General features: G+C 42.7%; 2 protein-coding genes across 3 annotated transcripts in view; both read right to left on the bottom strand.

Moving 5' to 3' along the window:
- LOC144890862 (uncharacterized) overlaps nucleotides 1–13,521 on the bottom strand; it is an 812,162-nt gene that overhangs the window by 463,405 nt on the left and 335,236 nt on the right. The window lies entirely within an intron of this gene.
- The window catches only part of LOC137421444 (rho family-interacting cell polarization regulator 2), a 105,091-nt gene that overhangs the window by 10,297 nt on the left and 81,273 nt on the right, over nucleotides 1–13,521 (bottom strand). For both annotated transcript variants that reach the window (XM_078771396.1, XM_078771397.1), the window contains 2 exons: nucleotides 12,925–13,121; nucleotides 12,719–12,802 (listed from right to left, as the gene is read on the bottom strand). In XM_078771396.1, coding sequence (XP_078627522.1) covers nucleotides 12,719–12,802; nucleotides 12,925–13,121 — 281 coding nt within the window. The remainder of the gene's footprint in view (nucleotides 1–12,718; nucleotides 12,803–12,924; nucleotides 13,122–13,521) is intronic.

Here is a 13,521-nt window from a genome sequence, read left to right as displayed (position 1 = left end):
AAAAAATGCAATTACGGACAAATTTTGAAACATTTAATTTTGATGAAAATTTGTATATGCAATCAACATTGGGATGCTCCATTGAAAAACACGTGAAATATGTAACGATTTTTTTTTATTTGACCCTGGGTTCTTGACCAAGGGTGGAGAATTAGGGTCACAGGGGTAACCAGACCGCCACTCAGTAGAGCGCATACTCCCGCCGTGGGTCAAGTTGGAATCGTACGATTTCACAAAAGTTTGAGGGAGTAGTTCAGTGACAACACAAGACAAGACACCACAAGACAGACACTGCACAGATATATATTTAGAATATATAGAAGATAATGTTAAAAAAAAACAAGGCAATTTCACTTACATTTTCGGATTCAGCGTTCAATTCTATATAAGTGAGTGTATTTTGAGGCATGTGTGACCTCAAATAAAATTGTAAGCCAGGAAAAAACGGTCGTTTCATTCCTTAGCGACCACTCATTGCAAACCACCATTGCACCATACCATTGCAGACCACTCATTACAACATGCAAAACTGGCCCAAACGTCAAAACAAAACTCGCTCATTTTATGTCATACAAGCTAATGCGACCACTCATTCTTCTGGGAAGAATCCCGTGCACATGCTGGTCACACTTATAACTCACCTAAGTCTTTATAAGTTCATCAAATACTGACACCGCGATTGACATTCGCTGAGGTAAATGTTGATATCTCTTCTGAGGTATAAAATAAATTTTAGAAAAACAGTTTTAAAGCATTATACGTATCAAACGATACATTTTATGAAACGGGGAAAACGAATACACACTTTGGTGGTTTTAAAATGACAGAATATGTCTTTATTAGAAAAAAAATAAATGAAAATTGAAGACGACGCTGCTAAGAAATACACCGCTCTAACGCATAACCACGAGTTTAAACTACATTTACAACAAATATGAAAACTATTTTCATATCACAATGTTAAGTATAGAATATATAGAAGATAATGTTAAAATAAATGAGCCCTGTCTTCAAATGGTAAAAAAATCCTTCAAAAAATTCCTGGATCCGGAATAATATACTGAGCTTCACCAAAAACTAATCAATTCTTCCTTATCCCAAGGGCAATCATCCCACCAACCTTCATCCAAATCCGTTCAGAACTTTTCCAGATATCTTGTTCACAAACACACGAACACACACACACGGACGGACACGATCGAATGCATTACTCCCTGGCGGGAGTAAAAATGGCAAAAAGAAAAAAATTAAAAAAAATTGATATTGGGTCATTTCTGGTGGAACCTGATGCCATCTTTGAACTTTTCTTTATGTGGGAAGTGTGGGGATTTGCGATGGGATTTACAATGATGCACCATCGACATCACTCTAGTTATTCCTGCTATAGAGTAAATTTTAAAATGTTCATGCATCAAACTACACCATGTTTTACAGACCCTCAAACTAAAACATGTAGAAGGAAAGAAAATAATATGAATTACCCTACGGAATCAGCAGATTTACGCATACTTAAAACTAGAGCAATGTGACTGTGTCGCCAATATGCGTCCGCACTCCGCATAGTCCCTGCCAGTGACAACGGGTAGATTCCCTCATTCACTGTCATAAAAATAAACAAGTTTGATTTAAATCCCTTTAGCAGTTTCCAGGTATCACATTTTTACCATCCATTACAGGTTTCACATCGGTTGTTGGTTAAGCGGTTTTGGCGAAGGGACTTTCTTTGAAATATCGGCTTTCAAGCTAATATGGCTGCCATACCATGTGACATATGACATCAAAAATGTACACTCTGAATATGTATGGGTAAGGTTCACATTTGTGAAGTTTCGTGTTGATTGGATAAGGTTCGTTTTTCTATCCAAGATGGCTGCCAAACCACGTGACGTACTACGACAGAAATTTCATATTTCAATACAAATGGGTCATAGATCATGTGCATGTAATTTCAGATTTTTAGGATAAGGAATTCGATGAAAACTTTTATTGCTGGTAAACCACTTCACCTATTATGTCATCATTATCATGCTTTTGTTCCCCATTGGGAGTACTTGACAATGTGCTAAGTTTCAAATTTTTCTATTCAGCGGTTTCTGAGAAATATTTTTCTTAATTATTTGCATTTCATTCAAGATGGCTGCCATACCACGTGACCTATGACGTGACAATTATCATAAAAACATTCTGCATGGGTGTCGCTCCTACCCTGAAAGTTTCGTCTCAATTGGACATGTGGTTCCTGAGAAAAATGAGGTTTAACCCGTACGGACGGACATACATACGTACGGAGGGACAAAAAGATGGATGGACAACCCGAAAACATAATGCCTCCGGCCACTTTTGCGGGTGGTGGCATACAAACAACCTCAATCAATATGTAGTATTTGAAAAGTGTAATTTCTATAACTAAACTGTGAAATAAAAATTTCAATGAAAATTTATGTAAAAAAATGTAAACGCATCTGTAAAATAAATAAACTACATAGTATTCATAGAATATGGTTGTTATGCAGTTATGCAGAATATTCATAAAATACGTTTTTATTTTTTTCTTTGATCCAATATGGCTGCCAGACTACGTGAGCGATGACATCATAAATGTATATTCTCTAATATAATTGTTGCATAGATCACGCTCAATAAATTTCAAACTGATCAGACTAAGCGTTATCCCTGTCGAATTATGACGTCCTAATTATGGCACCAATGACGTCATCGTTAACAACACCTATTCCCCATGCAGAGTTCTTTACAATGAGACACTTTTCAATTTTTTCCATAGAGCGGTTTTGGAGATATAGGGATGCAACCTTTTTTCGAAGATGGCGCCTGCACCACATAACATGTTACGTCATGATTATCATTAAAATATTCTAAAGAAGGAGGTGCTCCTATGGTGAAAATTTCATGTCCATCAAACCAAAAGTTGCTGAGAAAAAAAATTTCACAATGATCGGATAAGTGTTGTGCTTGTCAAATTATGACGTTATAATGAAGGTACCAATGACATGATTTCCATATCTTATTCCCCATGGGGAGTAGTTGACGATGAACCATGTTTCAATTTTTCCATTGAGCGGTTTGGGAGATAGAGGTGTAACGTTTTTCCAAGATGGCGTCCATACCACGTGATCTATGACGTCACAATCATGAATAAAAAAATTTATTCAAGCGGAGACGCTCCTATGGTAAAATTTCGTGCCAATTGGACCAAAAGTTTCCGAGAAAATGATTTTTAAAAATGCAGACACGTGCTCACGCACAACAGCCATGCGTACGCACCCACGACTGCCATAGGTACGCAGGAGAATGCTTAACCCTGCTTTTTTGCTTCGCGAGCACAGGATATTAACCTAAATCGATATTTAGCAGCAGGTCAGTGATGCTTGCCTACAACCATAAAACTTCTATTTATTATGTACCTACGTGCGAAGAACAGTTTGTTATTGCTTTCACAATGTGTAAGCATACCACTCTAGTACTTTTACAACTTTAGTTCTAATAGATAATCCAAGTCACCCAAATACAGAACAAATGTATGTTTGTGATTTTGCAAGGACAAACAAAGTAGGTCAAAATGCCACCACAATTTCCTCTTCAATGTCCTTTGGAGACAGGACACTTAACAACTTTGCCACTCATTGTCCAAAGGGTTTGTCACACCTTCGGGAAGCAATAGACAGTGATAAATGCCATTGTGAATTGGTCCAGTGCATTACAGACAAATGGACAGCTCTTCGCAGCCTCTTTTATATGAAATATCCCTGGGGTGTCCTCAAAAAAGCACCAATATGTTATATTTAACTCTATTTGAAAGCAAACATGAAAAGCGCAAATATTGGCCGTATTGCATTTCAAACTTCACATAGGTACCCCCACTTGAGGTACTTCTGTTTTGCATGTAGGTATAGTTTTATGAGGCTCATTGGAAGAGTTTCTCCATATATTCCATTAGGCCAGGGGTTTCAGGAAACATAAGAGTGTTTATAGATGGATTGTAAGAATATTAGCAGACAATGAACAGGTCAGCACAGTTTGGGGTAAATGAGATTTTAACCTGGGATACCAGCATCCCAAATGTCAGAGCTGTGTGATCAAATGAGAAGTTTTACAGAAGAAAGTTTTTCTCAGATGGGGAAATTAAGCTTCAGTATTCTCACAGCAAATAAGAGCACAAGTTCTGGGGGGGAACTTTTTTTTTTTTAGCAATACTAGGCCGTCACTTAGGAATCAAATCCATGGAGGTGTTTTTGGTGAAGTACGGTGATCCAGAAACACGTCCATGGATTGATTCCCAAGTGATGGGCTGGCATTGCAAAAAAGCAGTTGGTTGGTTGTTGTTGTTGTTGATTAACCCCAGTCAGTTTTGCTCCAACAGACCCATTGCACGGATATAAAAAAATAACCACCTTTAGAGGCCATTTTTCTCCGCAAAGCGGGGGTTGGCCTTTTTCGGGAACCGTGGTTGTTGTTGTTTTTTGGTCCCCTTTTTGAAGCAATGTTTTACGGCCGGATGCCCTTCCTGACGCCAACCCTTTTTGCCGCCTTTAACGACAAACAGGGAATTACCAGTGAACTGGTACTCAATTAGCCGACCTCGGAAGGATGACAGGCTGAGTCAACCCCCCTGGCGTTAATTCAGCGATCGACCGGGATTCGAACCCAGGATCCTGGGATCCTAAGCCGGCACCCTAGCCGCTAGCCCAACACCCATTGCACGGATGTAGCCCATTAATCTCCTGGGAGCGACCCACAGATCCCTCACATCTAAAATGTTGTGCTCTTGTCTTCCTGGAGCCAGGACCGTGCAATCCTCCATAATGTGTTGTTATATTGTGTGTGGTGCGGCCTGGCAGAGGTTGCAGCCTATGTCATCAGTGGTGCAGTCAAATCTATGTTTGTACTGTAAAAGCTGTGGGTGGTGTCCACAGTGAAGGCGTGAAAGGTGAACATGATCAGACCTGGGAAGTCATTTCTCTGCGTCGTGGATGGGTGGTGGTTGAATTCCCAGGATACTATTTGGGCCCAGGTTACATATTGCGTTTATGGTGATGTAGATATTGGATGTGTTTTTTGGACTTGACGTTGATTGGTGGATGGATGTTTTGAAGGATTTAGTTGTAGTGGCTTTGTGGTGTAGTCTAAATGTGTCGAGGGGTCTGTGGGTGGTTAGACATGTCATGGCCCAGGTGATTAGGATTGGCACTTGCAGCTGCGAGGAACTGCACACCTCTCATTCCCGAGTGGTATTTTGATTTTTTTTTAAATTGCCTCTGTGTGTTTATAGGGTGCTGTTAACGTGCAACTACGATGGATGCTGTGAAGTTATTTGTTTTGTACAGTCTGTAGTGTGTTGAAATGTGTGTTTGATAGGTTGGAGGCCCAAGATGAGCTGGCATATTTGATGACTGATCTAATGTACTGTTAGTTTGTTAGTGGTGTCCGAGGTCTGTGCTTGTGAGTGCCCTGTTTGTTCAGCCATGTTGTGCTTGGATTTTTCATGTTTGTCATGTGATCTTAAAAGTGATGCCGAGTATTGTTGTTTGTTGTGTGTGTGGAATAGGAATGTTGTTCAGTGTGATGCGTGGTACAGCGCTGTGTTCCTTGGTGTAATTTGTTAGAAGAGTGCTGGTTGATCTTGAGAGGGCTACTTTTAATCTGTGGATGTGACGGTGTTGATGGTGCTATTGGTAGTGGTGATGGTCATGTGATCTGCATAGGATGCTATCTTTTAGTTGTGGAATGTTGCGCATGAACAGATTAAAGAGTGTGGGGGAGAGCACTGAGCCATGAGGGCCTCCATTCGGAAAGTATCGTGTGCGTGATGACCTTTTTTTTTTTTTTTTTTTTTTTTTTTTGTATACAAGATCGAGGCTCGTGAAAGAGCTCGTGAAAGACCTGCCGTTAAAAATGACGAATGACTGTCTGCATGGTAGGTAGTTGGTCAGCCAGCGTTTGGTGTTGTTGTGCATGTTTGTGTTGAGTATTGTAATTGTGAGTAAGAGTTATGGGATGGAAGTTATGTGGCCAAACCAATATATCCAGCAAACCAACACATCCGCCAAACCAACACATGCGCCAAACCAACACATCCGCCAAACCAACACATCCACCAACCCAAAACACATGCGCGAAACCAACACATCCACCAAACCAACACATGCGCCAAACCAACACAACCACCAAACCAACACATCCGCCAAACCAACACATGCGCCAAATCAACACATGCGCCAAACCAACACATCCGCCAAATCAACACATGTGCCAAATCAACACATCCACCAAACCAACACATGCGCCAAACCAACACATCCGCCAAACCAACACATCCGCCAAACCAAAACATCCGCCAAACCAACACATCCGCCAAACCAACACATCCGCCAAACCAACACATGCGCCAAACCAACACATGCTTCAAACCAACACATCCGCCAAACCAACACATGTGCCAAACCAACACATGCGCCAAACCAACACATGCGCCAAACCAACACATGTGCCAAACCAACACATGCGCCAAACCAACACATCCGCCAAACCAACACATGCGCCAAACCAACACATGTGCCAAACCAACAAATGCGCCAAACCAACACATCCGCCAAACCAACACATGCGCCAAACTAACACATCCGCCAAACTAACACATCCGCCAAACCAACACATGCACCAAACCAACACATCTGCCAAACCAACACATCCGCCAAACCAACACATCCGCCAAACTAACACCTTCGCCAAACCAACACATGCACCAAACCAACACATCCGCCAAACTAACACATCCCCAAAACTAACACATGCGCCAAACTAACACATGCACCAAACTAACACATCTGCCAAACTAACACATCCGCCAAACCAACACATCCGCCAAACCAACACATCCGCCAAACGAACACCTTCGCCAAACCAACACAACCACCAAACCAACACATTCGCCAAACCAAGACATCCGCCAAACCAACACATCCGCCAAACCAACACATGCGCCAAATCAACACATCCACCAAACCAACACATCCGCCAAACCAACACTTCCGCCAAACCAACACATGCACCAAACAAACACATCCGCCAAACCAACACCTTTGCCAAACCAACACATCCGCCAAACCAATACATCCGCCAAACCAACACATCCGCCAAACCAACACATGCGCCAAATCAACACATCCACTAAACCAACACATGCCACAAACCAACACATGCGCCAAACCAACACATCCGCCAAACCAACACATCCGCCAAACCAACACATCCGCCAAACCAACACTTCCGCCAAACCAACACATGCACCAAACAAACACATCCGCCAAACCAACACCTTTGCCAAACCAACACTTCCGCCAAACCAACACATGCACCAAACCAATACATCCGCCAAACCAACACATGCGCCAAATTTAACACATCCACTAAACCAACACATCCGCCAAACCAACACATGCGCCAAATCAACACATCCACTAAACCAACACATGCCACAAACCAACACATGCGCCAAACCAACACATCCGCCAAACCAACACATCCGCCAAACCAACACTTCCGCCAAACCAACACATGCACCAAACAAACACATCCGCCAAACCAACACCTTTGCCAAACCAACACATCCGCCAAACCAATACATCCGCCAATGTATTACCAAAACAAAGCTATCAAATGATTTGCTGATGTCTATTGTAGTGAACATAGTTGATTTTGGTGACTTTCTATTGTTGAAGCTGTCAAAGGTGTTTTGTGTGAGGTTTGTGAAGAGGGTGGTAGTGGAGTGAATTGGTCTGAATCCCTGCTGGGTGTGTGAGAATGGGATGTGAGTGTAAGTACAAGGCGTTCTGTAACTTTGGAGGGTGAGCAAAGTAATGTCACTGGTAACATGTAACCCAGTGCTACCTGCCGCATGGTCGGGTTGTCGGCGACTAAACCGACATCCCTCACTGGCTTTGTTAGTTGGGAGGGTGACTGTGGCACCTTGCCAGGACCAAAATCAACACCTGACTAAGGGAGGATGAGCTCTCGTAGGGAGCGCCAAAGGCCATCCAATAAGGAGATGGTGTCTCCTAAAAAACACACATCCGGTTTTGACCGGTTCAACTCATACCAAAGACTTTAAAAATGGTATGTGCTGCTTACTTGCTTGAAAAGGATAGAGCACGGACAATCCCCATTGGTTGCCATCCATGGGGAGGAGGAAATTCCTCCTGAGGAAATGCCCTGCTGAATGCAGAGAAAAGCCACGCCATTGTTATGACGTCGCTGGTACTCAGAGTATACCGGGGAATGATGGTAGTGACGGCACGTCCCCCAAGCTCAGTGGCTGTGTTAAGTGTTTGTCTCGTTAGTATGTCCGTGTGTGTGTGTGTGTGTGTGTGTGTGTGTGTGTGTGTGTGTGTGTGTGTGTGTGTGTGTGTGTGTGTGTGTGTGTTTCAGCTCTATTACGAGCCTAAGCCCAAGTATAAAAAAGTGATATATCTGTAGGTGGCTGCTTTGGTGGGATCTTTGTTTGGTTTATGGAGGGTAATGATTTTGCCTAGTTTCCAAATTTGGGGAATTCTTGAGTGTTGGTCGGAGAAATTGCTTATATTTGTGAGGGCTGACATACCGTGTGGTCCAAGGTGTTAAAAATGTAAGTTGGAGATGTTGACGGGGCCGGTAGCCTGTAAGTTTTTGATGATTTTTGTTGTTTGTGCGGGGAGTGAATGGCGTGATGGTAGTGTTGAGTTGGTAGACTGTGTCTGCACACAAACAGACAGACAGAGTGACCCAATTGCTTAACCCTGCTTTGCACTTCACGCGCGCGGGGTATAAAATCTTCTTTTATTTACAGGAACACTTTGCATTCATCTGGAGTACATACCAGACAAAAATTAACAGCCACGGTGGAGTAAAGGTTGAAGCGTCTGCTCTAAGTCTGGGAGGTTGGTGGTTCGAACGCAATCTCAGCAGAGTCATAATAAAGGCTTTAAAATGGTATGTGCTGCTTCCTTGCTTGACATTTAGCATTTCGAAAGGACAGAGCACGGAAAAACAACCATATGTTGGCAAATATTGCACAGGCTTTTATGGGCCTATTGGCCTCCTCCTGCATTGAAGTTCTTTGGAAGGCAATATTCGTTATTATTATAGGATATACTTAACGTAACAAGATAGATCAAAAAGATCCAAAATCCAAGATGACCGAAGATGGCCGCCGCCATATATATGTCTGAACCTTGTGAGCGAAATATCTTGAAAAATAAACGAACTACCAACTTCTAATCTGGTGTGTGGGTGTATCTAGGCATAAGAAGAACCACCTTTGGTGGCCATTTTCCCCCGCAAAGCGGGGGTTTTTTTTTTTTTTTTTTTTTTTTTTGTATACAATATCGAGGCTCGTGAAAGAGCGAACATTAATCACACAGAAAGACAAACCGACACATAAAACATATAACATAGGGAGCGGTAGACAAGATGGGGAGAGAGGGGGAAGGACACAAACACAACATTTGAGAGCAGGGACCGAGAGACATGGAGACATCGAGAGATCTGAGAGAGGGCGAGGGCAAGGTGTTTGGCCTTTTTCGGGCACCGTGGTCCCCTTTTTGAAGCAATGTTTTACGGCCGGATGCCCTTCCTGCCACCAACCCTGTTGGTCACCTTTTACCACAAACAGGGAATTACCAGTGAACTGGTACTCAATTAGCCGACCTCGGAAGGATGACAGGCTGAGTCAACCCCCCTGGCGTTAATTCAGCGATCGACCGGGATTCGAACCCAGGATCCTAGGATCCTAAGCTGGCACCCTAGCCGCTAGCCCAACACCAGGCTGGACATATCTAGGCATAAGGAAGAACGCTATTGAAAATTGGGTCGCCACGTCAAAATCCAAGATGGCCGCCTTACGTCTTCCACTTTGTCAACTCACATCACTTCACCGACGGGGGACCTAGGCGTAACGCTTGTTATTATAGGATATACTTAACTTAACAAGATAGACTTTGAAGCAGAAGACAGGTAAGACATCTTGCTCTTATTTTCAGGAATTCTAGACATTTATGTGGAGTACATGCCAGACAAAACCTCACAGAATTATAAATGAGTGAAAAGCAAGATTTTTTCACTTCCTATAGCTGTTTGTCACTTCATTACCTGTCTCATCACTGCACCATCTGCCCCCATTGTGCTGGTCACTGCTCAACAGTCAGGGAAATCGAACTTTAATTCGTTGGTTTGAGCTGTTCCATCAACCCTTGAGCACATGACAATGAAACCTTGAAGCCGTCACAAGCTAAATAATCAGCTAAATGTTAACTTATTTGTGCATTTTCATTTCTTATTGCTGAATAATTCTTCCGTTGTACCTTTCGACATATGCCGGCAGAGGAGGCATGTTTGCTTCAAAGTGAAATGAGACAAATGATGTCAAAATGTGAAGGAGAATGTCACCCTCAACGAAACAACGATTTGACACCTGTTAGCAAAATAAATAAGGTGTTTGAATATAGAGGTATATATTCACGTTATAAGCATGGGGAAGATGTGAAAAGTAAGGAAAATGGTAGAACAAGAATGGCACTGGGTATAGCGCATACCTACACCATGCGGTAATAGTTTACCTTTTGGCTTCACTGATAGGTCAGATCCAAATGCGGATATTCACCAAAACGGAATATATATGAATATATGAATATATATATATTTTTTGTATACAAGATCGAGGCTCATGTAAGAGCTAACATTAATCACAAAAAGAAAAACTGACACATAAAACATGAGATAAAGGGAGCGGGAGACAAGATGGGAAGAGAGAGGGAAGCACACAAGTACAACATTTGGGAGCAGGGACATCGGGAGATCTCTGGGAGGGAGGGGGCTTGGGGGGAGGAGGCACGGGAAGGGGGGGGGGGCGTGGGAGAGGTATAAAACACGTGGACACTGCTCGGACTTTCAGGAAAGAAGTTGGCATTTCAAAAAAGTGGATCTGGAGTGAATTATCGGGGGTAGAAAAGATCAAGGTTTTGGATGGGGGAAGATAAGAGATGGTGGTGAACAGCTGTTTTAAAGATCTGGAGGGAGGAGTGGGATTGAAGAGAGTGGGTGAGTTTGTTCCAGAGGTGGGAGAAAAGAGGAATGAAGGAGTGAAGGTGAGCAGAGAGTCTTGATTTTGGCAGTTTAACCACAAGAGGGTTGCAGGCAGATCTTGTGCGACCTGTCAGAATATTTGGGGGACAGAGCAGAGACAGAGCTGGCGGAGCAAGGCCGGAGAGGAGTCGGTAGAATACAGAAAGACCACCAATCAATTCGTCCTTGTCACACACTAAACCTGTCCACCAAGTTTCATCTGAATCAATCCACAATGTTTTGAAATATCATGTTATGTATTGTTTTCGCCCAAACTCTCAATGCTGAAGAATCACTTTAAAAAATTTTTTTTTAACTCTCGTATCTGGATCCAGATTCCGATATTCACCAAAATCAAAACAATTCCTCCTTTTCACACACCCAAGCTGTCCACCAAGTTGTGCCAAGTTGTGTTTGAATCTGTACATACATTTTGACATATCGTGTTTTATATTGTTTTTGGCGCTATCTCTCAATGGAGAAGAATAACTTAAGGATCCGGATCCAAAACTTCACCAAAATCGAATCAATATAAAGCACCTTCTGCGGTGGAGGTAATAAGAATGGCAATGGAGGATATGAGAGTGTGGTAAGAGAAGAGGAAATAGGTTAGGAGGTCAAAGATGTAAGAGGTGTAAAAGAGGTAAGAGGTCAAAGGTGTAAAATGGCAGGCATGAATGATGGGGGCAGAAAGTAGGGATGAATGAATGAATGAATGATCATTTTAAAGGCCATTTTCCCCGCTATAGCGAGGGTTGGCCTTGCGGGCCCCATGACAATCATGGCGCCCTGTTTGAGGCAATGTTTTTATGGCCGGATGCCCTTCCTGACGCCAACCCTAAGTCGCCTCTTACGATGTGCAGGGATACGGTGTACCTATTCTAAACCGGGGTACACACCATGATCATTCATCCCAGCAAGCTGGTACTCAATTTGCCGACCTCGGAAGGATGACAGGCTGAGTCAACCCCCCTGGCGTTAATTCAGCGAACGACCGGGATTCGAACCCAGGATCCTAGAATCCCAAGCTGGCACCCTAACCGCTAAGCCAACACCAGGGATAAACTTTTCTTTTTCATGGAGGAAATTCAGTGATGGTCCCGAATTGAATAACATCACTTTGAGCTCTACAGAAACCCAATTTCCGGATGGAATAACATCCCACTTCAGACTGTAATCCTGGTGTTTCACAAGCAGGTGGTTACAACAGTAGGTATGCTGTCTTTTCAGAGGGGACATTAAGCCGGATGTCCTATCTGTAGGCACAGGCGGACTGAGCGTGTTACAGATCCCACGCAGGTCAATTTTTTCTAATTTATACGAGAGCACAATGATGCAACCAGAAAAATGAATCTGCCACGAGATCCAGGTTAGGTATGCATCACCATAAGTATAATGATAATAATAACATCTGAAAATAATGATGTCATTGGGTTATAGTTATGGATTTTGTCACTTTTTCCATGCGCACGAAAACTGTATCATTTCTTTTGTGTACATAACTCTTCTGTTATAAAGCAGTGGGGTGTCATAAGCTGCTCGTAAAAAGCACAGTGTGTCCCTCTCGTAGTACTCCATTTTGTCGCCCAATTTATGCCCAGCTCACCAGGATTCCCACGAGAGCCTTGCAAGCTGCTTTCCGCCGCCTGTACTCCTCCGCTTCGAGCATCTGGACAAGGCTGCCGAGCACCTGGGCACGCAAAGCGCAAGAGCAGGTCATCCGAGATGGCAGGAAGGCCTTTGATGAATCTGCATCCATACAGAAATTAACCTTGGCGGCACTAAAGAGATCGTTTTAAGTGACTCTTTTACCTTGGCTCTCCTTTCATCTTGCCCTGCACACATATTGCTGAGCAAATCAGCGATAGCACGCTGCTTTTCGATTCCTCCATCGAGCAGCAAGTCAATCAAGACAGCAAGGGCTGGGTCAGATGGCGATGTTGAGGCCCAAAAGCCGGTGAGGCTTGTCATGTTGACTTCTGCAGTTTGAAGCTCCTTCACAACTGACACTATCAGAAAAATTAATGGCTGTTAGACTCCAAAATCAACTTTTGATTTATATTTTGTGAATCTTTGAAAATCAAAATCAAAAATCTGTGAATTTTTTAAAATAAACTTTCACATTGTCTCGCTGGCACAATTTCAAAATCTTCATCTTTCTACATCAAATATATTGCAGAACATTGTTTTGTGAACCCACTGAGCTTGGGTCTTGTTTTTACGTACAAAATCTAAGCTCATGGAAAAGAGAGGTGATAGAGGTCACTGAGACTACATCTTCATCTATATGTGAATATAGGATAACATCTATATCATAAAAGGAGCCGTGACTGTCTGTCTGATTGTTGTGTTATAAATTGGATAGTATAATGTGGAATAATCTGCAAAAATTAAAATTAGCTTCCCAAA

The sequence above is a fragment of the Myxine glutinosa genome, chromosome 2, assembly GCF_964187855.1.
Source record: "Myxine glutinosa chromosome 2, kmMyxGlut1.1, whole genome shotgun sequence".
NCBI lineage: Eukaryota > Metazoa > Chordata > Myxini > Myxiniformes > Myxinidae > Myxine > Myxine glutinosa.
The sequence above is the reverse complement of the archived record's forward strand: the minus strand, read 5'-3'. Positions and strand labels throughout refer to the sequence as shown.